Source organism: Dunckerocampus dactyliophorus, chromosome 16 (genome assembly GCF_027744805.1).
Source record: "Dunckerocampus dactyliophorus isolate RoL2022-P2 chromosome 16, RoL_Ddac_1.1, whole genome shotgun sequence".
NCBI classification, from domain to species: Eukaryota; Metazoa; Chordata; class Actinopteri; order Syngnathiformes; family Syngnathidae; genus Dunckerocampus; species Dunckerocampus dactyliophorus.
In genome coordinates, this window is record NC_072834.1 from 19,978,868 (window position 1) to 19,997,803 (window position 18,936).

Here is an 18,936-nt window from a genome sequence, read left to right on the forward strand (position 1 = left end):
AGCAAACAGACCCAACATGGCCTCCACATTTGAAGTTGTAGAATGACGTCATCATTAGTGTTAGGCTTCTTTGCCGTGTATGCATGTGTTTGCTACATTTGCTGACAAAAATATACCCGGGAAACATGATGCTGGCTGCTTTGTAGCGCGCGAGAGTGTGTGTGTGTGTGTGTGTATGTGTGTGCGTGTGTGTTACCTGTGCGACAGTATGGGTATGCATTCCAGGCTTTCTCGTGGATGTTGAGGGCCGAAGCGGGCGCTAACATTCTGACGAATGACGGAACTTTACTGCAGGACGAGAGCCACAGCGTTTAAAATGTTTTTCATTTCATTTTGCACATTTACTGACACACACACGCACTCACTGGCCACAACAGCAGGAACACCCCCACAATCCAACGAGCGCCACTAAAATAATAATTCTGAAAGGTCATTAATCTCCTAAAATTACAAGTTTATTATTGTGAAATTGCGGCTTTTTTCTCATCAGAATACGACGTTTTTCTCCTCATATTTTGATTTTATTCTGTAAAATTATATCTGGTTTTTTTGCATTGCTGCTGCTGTTTTGTTTGTTTTTTCCAACTATTTCAACTTTCTCCTTGTAATTTTGTTCTTGCAATATTATGACTTTATTCCAATAATAACATAACTTCTCCCTCAACTTAATTTTACAAAAATTACCACTTTCTTTTGTTTCTCATGATGTCAGGAATTAAAAAAATAATGTTTTATTTTTTAATATTTCAACACTGCTACTAAAACTAAAAACTACTATTTCCCTCATAATATTACGAGTTTATTCTCATAAAAGTGCAACTTTTTATCGTTCGAATGGGCCTTTTTTCTCCTCATATTTTGACTTTACTCTTTTAAAATTATATCTTGTTTTTTTTTTTTTTTTTTTTTACTTTTCTGCTATTTTTTTAATTTATTTTCCAACTACTTCAACTTTTTTCTTGCAATTTCCTTCTTGTAACATTGACTTTGTTGCCATAATATCATTCTTGTAACACTATTCATTTTTCCCCAGCTAATTTGACAAAAATTCAAATTTTATTTTGTTTTGTTTGTTTCTCATAATATTATGGCTTAAAATGTTTTTTTTCTTTAAGATTTCAACTTTATGCTACTAAATCACATGTAGTTATATATATTTCAAGACAAAGTGCATCTCAGCTTTGTCATACAGGTGAAAAAGACTATTATTAATAACAACTTCACCTTTTGCTCTTTTTTCCCCCCATTTTTGCTGTTGTTTATTTGAAATTGTCCAAATATTTCAACTTTCTTCTTACATAATCTTGGTAAATTTTCTTTTTGTAATATTATGACTTTATTTTATGCTGCCGATTCCGATACCTATCATCCACGAGGCCCAAAACAATAGGTAATTATTAAAAAACAAAAAGGGTACAGCCCGAAGTGGTTTTTTTTTCATGGGGCCCAGAATTCCTGGTTGCACCCCTACTATTGGCTGTATGATATGAAAAAGGGAACCATAAAATCACTTTTATCAAAAACATGACTTACTTTTTCAAGAGAACATAGTGTAGGATAGTGACTTGGGATGTGAGAGTAGATAGTTTGATGGCGTTCTAGCAGGACTTCCAGGTATCAGGCAGTCGGGCTCCAAATGGGAGAGCAGTCGGCAAACCCGGTGTCTTCCACCGCTGAGAGAGGCTGGACATCTCGTCCGATGAATTCAATTATTTTTCGGGTTATTTGGTTTAGACTTCAGACTGTCACGAACATACAGGTGGGTGCTGTAGCGTTGGCTACATTAGCTGCCGTTTGACTGACGATCACGTCGTGATCTTTTTAACGTGCTACCCCGGTGACTTTTGCATGTTTGTTTTGGCTTTGGCACGCCTGCGTTGTGGGAAGGAAAGTGGGCGGGGGACGCTCGCTGCAGGCTGCATGCTGCAACAGTACGAGCCAGAGGTGATCGGCGTTGGAAGGCATTTAACGGCATGTGCCGATCACATGCTTTTCATGGAAATCAGCCGATCGATCGGAGCATCCCTACTTTATTCCCATAATATTTTGACTTGAGTCTCGTAATACAACTTCCCCCCCCAACCTAATTATCCCAAAGTGACAACTTTATTTTTTTGTTTGTTTCTCATATTACGACTTTAAAAAAAACGACGTATTTTTCTTCACGACTTCTTCTTCTTTGCGCCTTTTTTCTCATTATTTTTTATTTTTTTTTATTTATTTTTTTGTATTTTTTTATTTTAACCTTATTCTCATAAAATTGCTCCAAAAAGTAATTTTTTCATTTCCGCTGTTTTTTTTTTTTTTTTTTTTTACATTTCCAACTATTTCAATTATCGTCTTGTAGTTTATGACTTTATTCCCATAATATTTTGACTTTATTCTCATGATACAACTTTTCCCCCAACCTAATTTTCCAAAAATAACAACTTTATTCCTTCGTTTGTTTCTCATATTACGACTGAATAATTTCTTTACAACTTCTTCTTCTTTGTGACTTTTTTCTCATTAGTATACGACTTTTTTCTCTTAATATTTCAACCTTATTCTCATAAAATTACTAATTTCTGCTGTTGTTTTTTTTTCTTTTTTACATTTCCACCTATTTCAATTATCTTCTTGTAATTTATGACTTTATTCCCACAATATTTTGACTTTATTCTCGTTATAATTATACATTTCTACACATTATTCACATTATAACATTATAATTTTTTCCACAACCTAATTTTCCAAAAATGTAATGTTTGTAATGTTTTTTGTTTTGCTTTTTAAAATATTACGATTGAAAAAAAAAACCAAAATATTTTTTCTTTCATTTTTCAATTTTATGATACTAAAATGACTTTATTTTCCCTCATAATATTGCAACGTTTGATTTTTCCTTTTAATATTTTGACTTTATATTAAAATAATTAGCGCTTATTTTTTCCTTCTTCTACTCTGGAGTTGCCTGAGGCTGGGCTTATTAATAGCCTCTGTGTTGGAGTCATCCCCGGTGAACGAGAGGGTCACTTCCCTGAAGGGTCCTGACTGTCGTTTGTGCGTATGGCTCAGTAAAGAGTGCGAGTTCTTACCTCTGCAAGTGGTAGATTTTGTGCGTGTACTGCCCCTTCTCGCCATCTTTCTCGTAGGGCTCATTTTTTAGCACCTCCACGCCTTCGCCGCCGCCCGTCTCGTTCTTGCTGGCCTCGGCCACGGAATACAGCTGGCCCACTTGGTACTGCCAGAAGAGAGCAACAAATGATAAAGACAATGTTTTATTCATGTGAGCGTTTCTTAAGCAACCCTCTTCTTAGACCAGGGGTGTCCAAAGGTTTTTCCAGTGAGGGCCACATAGCGAAAAAGAAAGGATGCAACTTTGCCACTTTGGCATTTTGTAAAACAACATATTTCGAATTTTCCAAAAATGACCATTTCAGTGTGTTTTGTTTGTTTCTCATACTATTATGAATTAATATTTCAACTCTATGTATACTACTAAAATTGCATTATTTTTTCTCATAATATTCCAAGTTTATTCTCGTGCAATTGGGACTTTTTTTCTTGTTAGAATACAACTTTTTTCTCCTCATCTTTGTATATATTCTGTAAAATTACAGCTATTTTTGTCAATTCTGCTTCTGTTTTTGTTTTTGTTTATTTTCCAACTATTTCAACTTCCTTGTGATTTTCTTCTCGCAACATTACGACTTTATTCCCAAACTACTTTGACGTCATCACAGTTTTTCTCTGTTGGTTTGGCTCATTTCTTGAAACAGCAAATGACATTCTCAAAATAACACGGACAAACCTCCAGACAACCCGGCAATTGCTCACAGCAGAATAGAATTTCTCATTCATTTCATCAAATTGCAAATGTCTCAGCACATGTCTCAAAGTCTAGGTACACCTTTGCAAACGATTAAGCACAAGTAGCTACAGTAACGCTACATTTAGCACAATTTCCAACTGAATAGATGTTGTTGATATGAACTGAAGTGTTGATTCTTAGGTCTAATGGTTGCTCTCTCCAGAACATTTCATTGTATAAACCATCACATGCACAATAGTCTAGTGTTCAAATGTCCAACTTAGTCTGCAATAGCACGGATACCATATATGAGTCTCTTGAAACACTGGATAAATTGTTTATTTGACCGTGGGGTCAAACTAGTACTTGCACCGTGACGTGGATGAGAATCTGTGAGGATTCTCCTGCATCTGTGAGGATACAGGAGTATGAGGACGCCCAGGACAGCCACCAAGGAAGAAGTGTCAGTTGTTAAAACTCCAGCTTTATACTGCAGGCGACATCGCTTTCCTGTTTTTTTGTTGATGTGTTTATATTTCGCTATGTCGTACTAAACACATTTTCTTATTACTACCAGTGTATGGACGTTATTTTATGTTTGGAAATGAAAAGTGTTACAATTTCTTTGGCACTATGAGTGCAACGTGTGATGTCGAACCTTAGATGCTATTGTTACTTGTTTTTTTCAGTTTTGTACACAATTGTCTTATATTAGTGAGACAAAAAAAGATTAGGATAGCCATTGTCAATGAAGGGCTGGGCTAAGACTGAGAGTTGGACATGAGGGATATTTCAATGGTCGTCTGCCATGGTGACAAAACATCCAAACTTTTTGACTTGCAGTGCTTACGAAATGCCAAAGGGACTGCATTTTGGGAGCATTTTGGACTATTATTTATATGGCAAAGAAAAGTAGTTTTGACACGAGTGACGTGTTTTGGGAGAGATAAGAGCTTTTGCAATTGATCTATGGCACTGTAAGACTGTGTGGCCAAACTATTTATTATTATTAAAATGTTATTTTCTGTTTCAAAAACTGTAACATAATATTTTGACTTTATTAAAATAACATAACTTCTTCCCCAACCTAATCTGAGGAAAATTACAACTTTATTTTGTTTTGTTTGTTTCCCATAATATGATGTCTTTTTTTTCTTTAATACTTCAGTCTTATGCTACTAAAATGAGTTTTTCTCATAATATGACAAGTTTCTTCTCATAAAATTGCAAATTTTTTATCGTTCGAATACGACTTTCTTCTCACATTTTGACTTTATTCTTCTAAAATTACAGCCTTTTTTTTTTTTTTTTACTTCTGTGCTGTTTTTATTAATTTTTCCACTACGTCAAACATTTTTCTTGTAATTTCCTTGTCATAATATTGACTTTATTGCCATAATAATTTGACTCCATTCCCATTAAACTATTACTTTTCCCCAGCTAATTTGACAAAAAATACAATTTTATTGTGTTTTGTTTGTTTTTCATAATATTATGGCTTTCAAAAAATAAAGTATTTTTTCTTTACTATTTCACCTTTATGCTCCTAAAATGGAATAATTTTCCTCATCATATTATGACATTATTCTTTTAAAATTACAACTTTTTCTCGTTAAAGTACAACTTTCTTGGCAATATTTTGACTTTACTCTTGTAAAATTACTGCTGATTTTTTGCTGTTGTTGTTCATTTTTACTTTTCTTGTTAAATTCTATTTTTAGAATGTACCACAGGCCAATAAAACAAACCAGCCGTGGGCTGTAAACAGGATCCGGGCCGCACTTTGGATACCCCTGTCTTAGATGATCTGCATTCCTTCTCAAGCTTTGTGATCCTTGAGTGCACGTGGAACAACGTGGGCTGTTCTTAATCGCATCTAATCCACCGTCTAACCTCCCGCACAAAGCCGCGTGCACGCTTTCACAACCCCTGGATGGACATCGCCACGTCACGACAACACCTTTTGTTCTTTCACAAGGCGGCAAGGCCTTCAGGGACAATACTATTAGTAGAGTGGAGGTGCGTTCACTGACACCTCCTGGAGCCTTGCTGGTAGGTGTTTTCTTTTTATATTGACGAACAAAGAAGGCTCAAACACACTGTACTTTTATTAGATTTTGTCGAGGGGCAATACTATAGAAAGTAAGGTTGGATGTACTTTAGAGTAGTCAGTGTACAGCTCGTGTAGCAGTACACTTTACTTTCTACTAAAAATGAGTCAACACACAGACGTTATTGTTTAAATACAGTGGTGTGAAAAAGTGTTCTTTCCCTTCCTGATTTCTTTTTTTTGCATGTTTGTCATGAAACAAATGTAAATATTACTCAATGACAACACAACTGAACACAAAATGCAGTTTTTAAATGACACTTTTCATTAAGGGAGAAAAAAATCCAAAGCTACACGTCCCTGTGTGAAAAATTATTGCCCCCTAAACCTAATAACTGGTTGGGCCCCCCTTAGCAGCAACAACTGCAATCAAGCGTTTGTGATAACTTGCAATGAGTCTCTTACAGCGCTGTGGAGGAATTTTGGCCCACTCATCTTTGCAGAATTGTTGTCATTCAGCCACATTGGAGGGTTTTCCAGCATGAAGCGCCTTTTTAAGGTCATGCCACAGCATCTCAATAGGATTCAGGTCAGGACTTGGACTAGGCCACTCCAAAGTCTTCATTTTGTTTTTCTTCAGCCATTCAGAGGTGGACTTGCTGGTGTGTTTTGGATCATTGTCCTGCTGCAGAACCCAAGTTGGTTTCAGCTTGAGGTCACCAACAGATGGACGGACATTCTCCTTCAGGATTTTTTGGTAGACTGCAGAATTCAAGGTTCCGTTTATCACTACAAGTCTTCCAGGTCCTGAAGCAGCAAAACAGCCCCAGACCATCACACTACCACCACCATATTTTACTGTTGGTATCATGTTCTTTTTCTGATATGTGGCGTTACTTTTACGCCAGATGTGACGGGACACACACCTTCCAAAAACGTCTACTTTTGTCTCGTCAGACCACGATCGCTTTTTCACACAGGGCCACGTATGTTTGGATTTTTTTGTCCCTTAATAATAAAAGTTTCATTTAAAAACTGCATTTTGTGTTCAGTTGTGTTGTCATTCACTAATATTTCAATTAGTTTGACGATCTGAAACATTGAAGTGTGACAAACACACACACAAAAAAAAATACAAAATCAGGAAGGGGAAGGGGAACACTTTTTCACACCACTGTACTGTATCTGGCAACACAAGTGAGTAGCAAGATAACTGTGTCTTGCCTACAATCTAGCATGGGGGTATTGTGCACGAGTGCTGCTGTGGTTCATTGCGTGGAAAGATGGATCCTAACATGTACTGTGAAACTGGCAATATCCAAGTTTACTTCTAAATGTTGTCTCTTGACAAGATGACTGTCATACAAAATGTCAATGCAGTCCATTTTCCCACAGGAAGGAGGGATGCGCCGCTTCACGGTGTCACAGTACACGTTGGAATTCATCTTTCTACGCAATGAACCACAGCTTCTCGGTGCCGGCGGCACCAACCAAATTGTGGCGAGAGACGTCCAAAGTCGTGGCCTCCGTTGTGAAAGTGATGCGTTTGGAGCGCTCCATGACTGGATGGGAAGAAGATTCAAGGTCAGAGGAAGAGATGTGGCTCAGACGCCTCCAGGCTGGGACGTCAAACGTCTCATCGTCTGCAGAGGCTCTGCGCCTCGTCATCGAGAGATATACCGTCCTTGTTTGACGGGGGAAATGCTCTTTAAGTGTTGCTTCAATGCCAAAAATGTAACACAGCTTTGTCTTTCAAATATCTTCACTCGTGGTTTACGTGTAAAAAAAAAACAAAAAACGCTAATGCTAATGCTAATGGAGACATCCATGGAAAGCAAGCATCTCCAAATGTTGCTTTATCTTCTCAGAGACAAAATCAAACTTACCTCCTCCACTGAGATAGGAAGAATCACACGACTGGAAGACAAAAAGGGCAGAAAAGAAAGGCAAAGACGTTAATATCGTTAAAATCAACAATGCAGTTTATTCTACAAGTACACTGTAAAACATTTTTCGTCCATTCAACTAGCAAATCTAAGTTCACGTGCTGCCTTAAAATTGCTACTCACGTTTATAAAGTACCGGGATTTGAAACCGGGCCTGTCACACCGTAGCATGAAGTGTTACTCACCGAGGTAGCTAGCCAGCATAAATGCTAAGGAACACATATGCACACTAAATCACACAAACGAGCGACCGACGACCAGAGCGCTCAGATTGGGAGAGGAAAAGGACAAAAAAGTCCACAAGCAAATGTCACTTTGAACTCTTAATTAACATCTTATTTCACCTTGATGAGAAAAATACTCAGGTTGATATCAGGTAGCGCTTCATATTATCCATCCGCAACGGAAAGTAGTGCCTTTTGTTGTACATTTTCTTATCGTAATATTAGGACTTTATTCCCTTACTATTTTCATTTTACTCCTGTAATATTATAACTTTTTCCCCCCCCAGACAATTTTTTTAAAAGGACAATTTTATTTTGTTTTGTTTGTGTCTCATGATATCGTGACAAAACAAAACAATACGTATATTGGGATATTTCAATATTGTATATTTCAACTCTGTGATACTAAAATGACATTATTTTTCCTCAAAATAGTAGAAGTTTATTTTCTTAAAATTGTGACTTTTTTTCTTGTTAAAATGTTTGATTTTTTTTTCTCAATATTTTGACTTCTTGTAAAATTACAGCTGTTTTTTTTTCATGTCTGCTGTTGTTTTTCCTTTTTCTGCCTGTAAATTGTCTTCTCGCACAATTATGACATTATTCCCATGATATTTTTACTTTATTCATGTAATTTTATAACATTAAAATTAATTAATTAACTATAAATTAACTAAACAAATATTACAAAAATTACAACTTTACGCGTTGTTGTTTCTCATAATATTACGGTTGTCTTTAATATTTCCATTTTATGCTCATAAAATGATGTTATTTTATCTCATAATATTACAACGCTATTCTTGTAAAATTACGACTGATTTTTTTTACGTTTTTTTTTTTTTTTTTTTTAGTTTTCGTTAAATTATATTTTTAGAATGTGCTGCGGGCCAATAAAAAAAAAACAGTCGTGGGCCACAAATGGCACCCGGGCTACACTTTAGACACCCCTGGCTGAAGAAGTCAACAATGCAATGGCGCTAATGCTAACACAAGACAAGAGATGTGTCCTGGCTGGTCCAAATAGGTGATTTGGGGTTACTATGGTAGAGGTACAATTATCATTACTGTCAAGCTCACATATTATTTTGACAGAGTTAAAGTGCTTTCAGTAAGTCTTATTGTGTGTGTGTGTGTGTGTGTGTGTGTAGCTTTAATGCTAATCAGCTGTTTAGTTTGTCTCCAAGAAGCGCTATTGTGCATTTGATCCACTTTTGTGAACACGTTTGACTCTGCACGTTGCCAATGTAATAGATGCCATATATCACATGACAGGAGGACACGACTGTAGCATAGCTATGTGATGCTAAAGTGCTAACATTACATTTTAACATCATGCTGGGTTAGCGTCTTTGCTGCAAAACTTACAGCTCCCATGTCTGTAGCTGACTGACGGATAGTTGGCAGAGCGCCGGCCTTGATTTGAAGACGTGTAGCGAAGCCTGCTTCACATCATTTTATACATCATTCTTAAATAAGCCTCTAAAATTGCACAAAATGTCAGCATTCAAATCACGCTCACAGACTACGTCACGCAAAACTTCCACATAAGTAAGAAGTCCTCAGTTCGGCGAGAGAAATGTTACAAAATGTTGCTAGCCAGTAAATAAACACAGTTGGGACCGCTAACATCCAATACCGCTGAGGTCGTACAATCTGGAATTCTGACAACATTTCGGGAAATCTACACCTCGAAAATCTATCCAAACTTCAAATCCCCATCACGAATGAAGTCAAATGCTAGCGACACTAGCGTAGCTACAGTATGTGATGCTAAAGCGCTAACGTGACACTCACATTTTAACAGCAACATCATGCTAGGCTAGCATCTTTGCTGAAGAAAAATAAAATGATTAAAATCACATTTCCTACGTCTGTAGCTGACTGGTTGATAGTTGGCGGGGCTTTACTTAAAAATGTGTAGTGAAGCCTGCTTTTTTAAATACAAAATGGTGTGCGTCACCATTACATACACGGTGTTACACAAGGTTTTGTTTTAAGATGTGTAGCAAAGCCTACTCGGAACCCAGAACTTAAAAACGAGCGCCTCTTCTCTCACATGAAGAGCAAACAAGTGAGATGATCGATTGTGATCACGCAGTAGGGACACATTATGAAAATTTTAATTTTTTCGAATTTTAAGCGGCCCAATTATGAAAAAGTACATTTTTCAAATTCTAAGCGGCCCAAATAGCTCACTGCTGGACACACGGTGGCCGTGGTTGTCCAAAACAACACAAATCTGTAGTCCAAAGAAAGGACCATCCACACCGTAACCGTTGAAAAGGTCCCGAACCGATGAGCGCCACACAACACTCTGAGAAATATGCAGCTTTGTTTTCGTAACGCGGTGCTCTATGCCCAGTTTCACATAATCCCGCGTCCCGCTCGCCACACGCTCGCGTAATCTGTGGCCCAATCCCAAACAGACAATGGACGGACGGGAGGCCAGCTGCTGCTCGGAGGAGCATCAGAGATGTGAATAACACTCATAAAAATGGTCAACGGTAAGCAACTACATAAAATAATGCCGTGTTGGGGGGGAAGTGGAAGAGTATCCACTGTTCATTCACACATCTTTTAGGAAGTGTGATAAGATGATGCAATTTTGGAAAATGTTGACTGGTGTACTAATGGAAGTGCCTGCACATCCGATCCCGTTGTCTTGCACGATTATATATTTGGGAGATGAAGAGAATGTGCGGAGGAAGGGCAGATATTTGGTAAACATTCTTTTGGTCGCGGGCAAAAAGGCTATAAACGAGGAAATGGGGAAAGGAGGACGCCCCCACACAGGAACATTGCACTGCGATATTAGAGGAAATCTACGTGATGGGAAGGCCTACGGCTACAGGAGACCCAGTTTGAGGACAAATGGACAACATTTACGTCCAATCAGCGATAAAACATACAACGAACACTGGAACTGAGCAGGAAATGGAACAACTGATTTGCTCCTACGTTGGCACTTTTTGTTTATTTTCCTTGTTTTGTTTTGTTTTTAAAAAAAAAAAAAAAAAAGTCAATAAAACAACAAAACAAGAAAGTTGCAATTTTGGAAAAATTTGTTTGGGGAAAAAGTTATAATATCAAAATATTATGGTAATAACGTCATAATTACGAGAAGAAAATGCAGTACTTGGAAAATGAACACAAACAATAGCAGAAATGGAAAAAAAACTGGTGTAATTTTTGAGGAACAAAGTGAAAATACAAGGAAAAAAGTTGTATTCTAATGAGAAAAAATTATCAATTTTACGAGAATAAATTTGTAATGTTATGGAAAAAATAAATACATTTTAGCAGCGTTGAGTTGAAATATGAAAAATATATATATGCTTTTTTAAAGTTGCAATATTACGATAAACATACCAAAATCAAGTTGTAACTTGTAAAAGAAAATGTACAAAGATTACCGTACTTAGGAAGAAAAAAACAACAAAATGGGGGAAAAAAAAGTGCAAAGAGTTAAGTTGATATTTAATAATATGATTTTTCTCTTGTATGACACAGCTGAGATACACTTTTTTTAAAAATATATAACATTTTAGCATATCTACATGTGTTGCTTTACGAAATATAAAAGTGGCAAAGTTGCATCCTTCCATTTTTCACTCTGTGGCCCTCGCTGGAAAAACTTTTGGACACCACTGGTCCAAATTTCTGTCTCTGTGCCTGGTTGTTTTGGCGTACAGTGCTCTGTAGCGCCTACCTCGGGGGGGCGTTTGTGTCTGGGGTGTGAGGTGTCTGCACTGATGTTCACTGCCCGCTTCCTGGCCCTGGACCGATACAGGTCACATATGGAGGGAAGGTTGGGTCCAATTATTTTTTCTGCAGATTTGATGGTCCTTTAGGGTCTGTTACTGTCCTGTTTGGTTTCACGTTGGTTTCACGTAGCGACAGCGGTAGTTCCCCCTCACTGTAACCGGATGCTGCGTCATGGTACGGGGAGCTCGCATGGGAAGTGCAGCTCTTGTTTATACAATAAATTACTATTACATTGAAGAGGGTTTGTTAAATGTCATACATTCTAAATCACACCACAAATTGACAAATTAACCATGTCAAATGATTAGTCCTACTCTAAAAGTATTTTGCACGCACATTTTTTCCAAATTGATCTTTTATTGGATTTTATTGGATGAGGGACCTGACTCACAGAGGTTTGTCACAAAAGCCAAAAAATATTGCTGGTCATGCTGTGTAATAAAAAGGTAAATTCAGCAATACTTTGGTTGTATTATTTTTCATGCTTTGAAGAGCTATAATACTTTCATAACCATATTCAATTCCACAAATTCATGTATGGAAAAAAAAGCTTATTATAAAAAAAATCTACATTTATTTTCAAAATATGTCAACTGACTAATTGAATAATTTTAATCAATGTTCTTCTCGTGACATTATGACTTCATTCCCGTGATATTATAACTTTTTTCCAACCTAATTTTCCCACAAATAGAACTTTATTTTGTTTTCTTTATTAACACAACTTTTTTCTTTAATATTTCAACTTTATGCTACTAAAATGACCTTATTTTAATAAGAGTACTTCTCATCAAATTACAACTTTTCTTGTTTGATTACAGCTTTATATTTTGACTTTATTCTTGTAAAACCCCTGTTGATTTTTCCATTGTTGATGTTTTGTTTTTTCTCTTGTCACATTATATTTCTAGAATGTGCTGTGGGCCAACAAAAACACTGGGCTTTGGACACCCCTGCACTAATCAGTGCTTAGGAATTGTGAGGAAATTTCAAGCCTGTGACTTGGGCCTCCTGTCTCGCCGAGGCACGGTTTCAAGGCACAGCACATCACGCTATGAAAAAGGCATGTTTTCAAAAACATTCAAATGAAATGATTAATGTTGTGACCTTACTGCGCCAGTTGATTGCATTTTTGCATTTTACTCTTCAGGAAGGAAGGGAACTTTCCTCCTGCTTCAGGCAAGCTTTTATTTATAACGTGGCAGCAAAACAGAGCAGGTGAGCACAAACAAATTAGCATGGCTAGCCCTTCTCGCTTCCGCCTTCCTTCGCCCCCTTTTCATATCTGTCTCAGGCAACGCAAGTTTTTCTCGTAAATTTATGACTTTATTGTCGTAAATACAGTACACGATTTTAATCTCGGATTATTTTAACACTCCGTCGTAACAGGCATTGGCTGAGACAGCTATGAAAAGGTGGGACCTATGTGACCTTTGACTTGGGCGAAGGTAATATTACAACTTTTTTCTCGCTAATTTACGATTTTATTTAAAAAACCTCCGATTATTATTGTTTTTCAAAATAAGACATCTGAGAGCTGTTATTATAATACCGTAAAGCTGTGATATTTTCGCCCAAGGTTATCATACGGTCAGAATGTCATACTCATGCCTATAGTCTAGTCTCGACTTGAGACTTGAATTGGTCTTGACTCGAGACTTGAGGTGAAAGACTTGAGACTTGCAAAACGCTGACCTCTGCTAAACACTCAGAAGTGAGCAAAGATATGATCGCTCTTCTTCACCTCCATCTGGTGCCAGCATTTTCATTCATTAGCAGGCCAGACTCTCCCTAATCACTCTGTGCCATCCCTCCTGATCCTGTGTGTGTCTGTGTGGTGTGTGTGTGTGTGTGTGGTGGTAATTTATTGATGAACTCCACAACTAAGGCCGTGGATGGAGATATTTGTCGAGCTTCCAGACATTAAGAGCATTAAAGCGCGCTGACGTGCCGCATGATGTGACGGCCTTGCCCTTGCTGGGAGCACCAGCTGCCTGGTGCTAAGCAGGCCTCGCTCTCATCGCTCTCCTGCGAAAGCTCAGGTGCTAAACCTTCTTTTCAGCATCTTAGCAGCACATATCCACACAGGGGTGGGCGTTCTGCTTTTCTTTTTAATGAGGGGCGCATTCCTCCAGAGTCGCCTTGTGTCAGCGCTTTCACCTTCACCAGCACCATCAAGAGCATCAAGAAGACCATGGGGACGAGCGGTGTGTACGCGCGCACACGCACGGCCGTCAAGCATCCATACGTGTATGACTACATGCTAGCATACATTGTGTCCGTGCGGGATGCTAAAGCGATGAAGGGCACCGCCGGCTGCTGCGAGTGAGGAGGATGAGGATGATGATGCAACAGCCCTCATCTCCCGCGCTACATGCGGGATGACGGCGCGTGTGCATGCGGGGATACGACAGAAATCAATCAATCCCACCACCACCACCAACATACTTACAATTCCTTGATGAGCATCGTTGGCGCGCTGTGGACGTCCAAGTGGCGGGGGTAAAAAAAAATGCAGGTCCGGAAGCGCGTCGTCGATGCCTGCTCGCCCTCCTTCTTCTTCTTTTTCTTTTTCTTCTGTCCCTGCAGCTCACATCGCCCCCACCCACCCTCTATGTCATTCTAGAACCACAAGCCGCCGACTGGCTGCACAGGACCCAGCCGAGAGGAAGAGGAGGAGGAGGAAGAGGATCACGGGGACAGGTTCCAATAGAAATGAATTGTCATGAATAATGCTCAGTAAACAGCCATCATCATAACAATGACAGTGATAAAAAAAAATACATACTGTATATGAACATGAAACGTCAAATGCTGCTTCTCGCTGCCTTTTGCGTCATCGCTGTCGCGTTGACGTCACAGACACACGCGCGCACACACAACCTGCATGCCGTGTCACCACGAAGCCCAGCCTATCCGGCTGCAGCACTGTGTGACGTCACGGTGACGCGACGAGTCTCCATGAGAACTCGACTCACTAAGCGAACACAAGATTAGGTACACCACCCTTCACGGAGGCAATAAGGCCACATAGTGACAAATGAAAGGATGCAAGTTTGCCACGTTGATGTTTTGTAAAGCAACACATGTACATATCCTCAGAAGTTATATATATTTTAACAAAACTGCACCTCAGCTTTGTGATATAGGTGGTATTATAATATAGGTGGTATTATTAATATCAACTTGACTCTTTTGCTCTTTTTTCCTCCATTCTTCCTGTTGTTGCTTTGAATTTTCAACTTTTTAAAAATTAAATCATCACTATATTTTCTTCTCATAATATTATGACTTTATTCCCATAATATTTGGGCTTTTTCCCCCAACCTAATTTTAAAAAATGACAACACCACACGGTGAGCATGTTGGCCACACAGTCAGAAGATCTGGAAGGGTGTGTCCCGCCTCTCGTCTCGCCCGAAGTCAACTGTGATAGGCTCCAGCATACCCCCATGACACCTGCACCACCTGAACCATGTTGTAGACACTATGCTTTCTTTACACTGTTCTCTTTACTTGTCTTGCTTGCTTGCTGCTGTAACAAGTAAATTTCCCCGCTGTGGGATAAATAAAGTACATACATTACATTACAAAAACTTTGTGTTGTTTTGTTTGTTTCTCATAATATTATGACTAAAAAAAAGAAAATATATTTTTTCTTTAATATTTCAATGTGAAGAGTTGAATAATAATATTATGAGTCCTCACTGCATCTCAGCTTTGTGATATAGGTGAAAAAGCCTATTATTAGGATCAACCTTGCTCTTTTTTCCCCATTTTTGCTGTTTTTTTTTTTATTTTCCAAACATTTCACTCTCTTCTTAAATAACCTTTGTAAATTTCCTTTTTGTAATGTTATGACTTTATTCAGATAATATTTTGACTTTATTCCCATGATATTATAACTTTTACACCAAACTCATTTACCAAAAATTGCATCTTTGTTTTGTTTTGTGTGTTTCTCATATTAGAACTTAGAACATGTTAGAAAAAACAACTAGGGATGTAAATCTCTTTGTGGTAGACGATTCCATACACATCTAGATACATGGCTTAAGATACGATTAAGACGATGAAAAAAAAAAATATATATATATATATATACAGTGGTACCTCTACTTACGAATTTAATTCGTTCTGGGAGGAGCTTCGTAACCTGAAACCTTCGTAAGTAGAGACGCCTTTTGAATGTAAATGCGCTAATCCGTTCCAAGCCCCGCAAAAGTATGATTTTTTTTTTAAATAAATCATAAAAGAGCATCAGAACATGAAACAAATACATGTTAAAATTAGATTACCGCAAAATAAACATAAAACGAGAGGCTCATAATGTAAAAAAACAAAGAATAAAGGAAATAATAAAAATATTCATTTACCTTTTAACTGTCACTTTTTGGCCTCTTTGTTTACTGGTCCAGCAGTGTTTTTGCCTCGCGTTTCTTGAAAAACTGATCCAATGATGTCTGCTTTTGCCGGCTTTTGACAATCCGTCCGACAATCCCCTTTTCATACCTTTCTATTATCTCTTGCTTTGTTTCTATGGCCAGAAAAAGTCTTTTCCTCTTCTTTTCTCCTTGTCCACTTTTCTGCATGTCTTTCTTGGGGTCCATTGTGAATGATAGCTGTTCGTAGTGGTACCATAGACTGTTTACAGAGCGGGACGGGGACACGAAGAGCATGCTGGGATACACGCATACGCACCGGGTTGCCAGGTAGATTTTAGGCGATAGCCAATGGCAGAGCAGCTACAAGTTTGTTTACGTTCGGGAAACTCTGGGAGCGGCGAATAGCAGCGCGTACTGTACTGTATTTTTGACTTTGTATCCTGAAACGCCTTTGTAACTAGAGACAATATTTTCCCGTTCTGGTACTTCGTAAGCTGAAAAATTCGTGTGTAGAGACATTCGTAAGTAGAGGTACCACTGTATATATATATATGTGTCACAAGACGAGATGATACACGAGATGGGGTTTACGAGAACGAGACAACAAGATTTTAACTTTACTTTTAAGAACAGTACAATGAAAAACATTCTAAAAATATACATGACATTATATTGCAATTTACTAATATAATTTCTACTATGGTACACTCTTCTGCACTCTGTGTGTATACAAGCGGCCCCGCCTCCACCCGCTGAGACAAAGAGACTGTATGACTGACCAAAGGGCTCATGCAGTTGTTCTATGGAAGAAATGCGCCAAGTAGGGTTGGGCAATATATTTATATTTTTTAAATATCGCTATTTACTTTAAGCACGATATCAAAACCAACCATATCGTTGATATCGATATTGACTGTTGAGTCACACCAGACGCTGCTCTCAACAAGGCTGATTATTGACCACCCGGGGTGCTACCATCGTCTGTCGAGACAGAAGGATGCCAGAGAAGGAGAAGGATTTTCAGATAAGATTTTTTTAATGTGCATCTTCCATGAAGCTTTAAAATTTCAAAAAACATCCTCATGTTAAGTATTTATTTTAATAAAACAACTTGACACGCATATTTGGCTTCGATTTTGTCTAAACTCACTTTGCTTAAAAAATATCGGGATGTATATTGTATATCAATATTTAACCTAAATATATCGGGATATGAGTTTTGGTCCATATCGCCCAGCCCTAGCCCCAAGGTGCTGAAACCAATGCATAGAGTGAACCTTCTTCCTGCCTGTTTGGAGGCGAGAAGTGAGGAAAACAAACACGCATGCACATGGCCATATATTGAGGCCGGCAAAATGATCCAGTTCATTTTAATTTATTGTGTGAGTAATTGGGCTTCGTGTCCACAAGACTCGTTTTTTCTGAACGAGAAATCGTAACACGTTTTAAACTCACGAGATCTTATGACAGAAGATCCTGTGACACCCCTTGTAGACATTAATACTACATTATGAAATAAAGAAGCCAATTGTATAAAGGTGGCATTTTTACAATATTTTCGAATGTGCAAAAGAGCACATCAAATCTCCAAGAACTGCTGTTAGGCAGGAGTCCACAACCACCGGGCCGTGGGAAACGTTCAAGTGCAAAAAAAAAAAAAAAAAAACATTTTTTAAAATATAATAATTTGTAAATAACAATTGGATATCAATTTTGGAAATAGTGGCGACCTGTCCCATTTTTTTCAAACATTCTTGAACGCACCATCTAACGTTCTCCCACGCTGCACTGTACAGATGGGCTGCTATACTGTATTTTTACCCGTTTTCTTTCATCTCATATTTGGTCCCAAATTCTGATACTATGTGGGAATGCATAAAGGTAAGCGTTGATGACCTTATTGAGTGCTATTGTCTCACCTCAGTCTCATCAATAAACAGGGGTTTATGCGGCTCCTTTTCCCTTGTTCTTGGGTCGATGATCATCTCTTTAGTCTTATCTGTATTGAGAAGGAGATTGTTAGCATGACACCAAGCTATGAGGTCCGCCACCTCTCTTCTGTATGATGTTTCAACACCACCAGTGATCAGTCCGATGACTGTAGTGTCATCTGCAAATTTAATGATGCTGGTGTTGTTCTGGGAGGCCACACGCATCAGCGAGGACCTCACCTGGTCTCACAACACCCAAAAAATTATGAAGAAGTCCCAAAGGAGACTGTACTTCCTGAGAAGACTGAGGAAATTTGGCATGTCCACCACAATCCTGAGTTCAAGATTCAAGAGATTCAAGAGAGTTTTATTGTCATGTGCATGGTAAAACAGCAGTTATACCATGCAATGAAAATCTTATTCTGTTCATTCTCCCAAGAAAAGAAAGAAAAACACAAGAAAGAATAAGAACATAAGAAACATAAACACATATACATAAATACCAAGAAATTAAGCAACAACAACAGAAGAGACAATAATACAAGTAAATAATACAAATAAATAAATAAATAAATAAAGTGCTATGAGTGTGTGTTGCGTGTGGCGTGTGTGAGTGCTTCATTGAGAAGCCTGATGGCCTGTGGGTAAAAGCTGTTTGCCAGCCTTGTGGTCCTGGACTTCAAACTCCTGTAGCGTCTGCCTGACGGTAGGAGTGTGAATAATGAGTGTTGTGGATGTGTGCTGTCCTTGATGAGGTTGTGTGTTCTGCGTAGGACTCTAGATGTATAAATGTCTTGCAGTGAGGGGAGGGCTGCCCCAACAATGTTCTGTGAGGTCTT

General features: G+C 38.3%; 1 protein-coding gene across 1 annotated transcript; it reads right to left on the reverse strand.

Moving 5' to 3' along the window:
* Positions 1 to 27: 27 nt before the first annotated feature.
* Positions 28 to 14,613, reverse strand: LOC129168660 (phosphatidylinositol transfer protein alpha isoform-like). The gene is made up of 4 exons (XM_054754159.1): positions 14,234 to 14,613; positions 7,730 to 7,760; positions 3,078 to 3,223; positions 28 to 288 (listed from the first exon to the last, which is right to left on the reverse strand). The coding sequence occupies exons 1-4, from the start codon at positions 14,248 to 14,250 to the stop codon at positions 93 to 95; spliced, it is 390 nt and encodes a 129-aa protein (XP_054610134.1). The 5' UTR covers positions 14,251 to 14,613; the 3' UTR covers positions 28 to 92.
* Between the last annotated feature and the right edge of the window lie 4,323 nt (positions 14,614 to 18,936).

What these genes read in the sequence shown, in the direction of transcription:
- LOC129168660 (XM_054754159.1), bottom strand. An exon ending in TTCCTATCTCAGTGGAGGAG is followed by an intron (nt 3,224 to 7,729) that starts GTAAGTTTGATT and finishes CTCTTCTGGCAG; the next exon opens with TACCAAGTGGGCCAGCTGTA. An exon ending in AAAATCTACCACTTGCAGAG is followed by an intron (nt 289 to 3,077) that starts GTAAGAACTCGC and finishes CTCGTCCTGCAG; the next exon opens with TAAAGTTCCGTCATTCGTCA.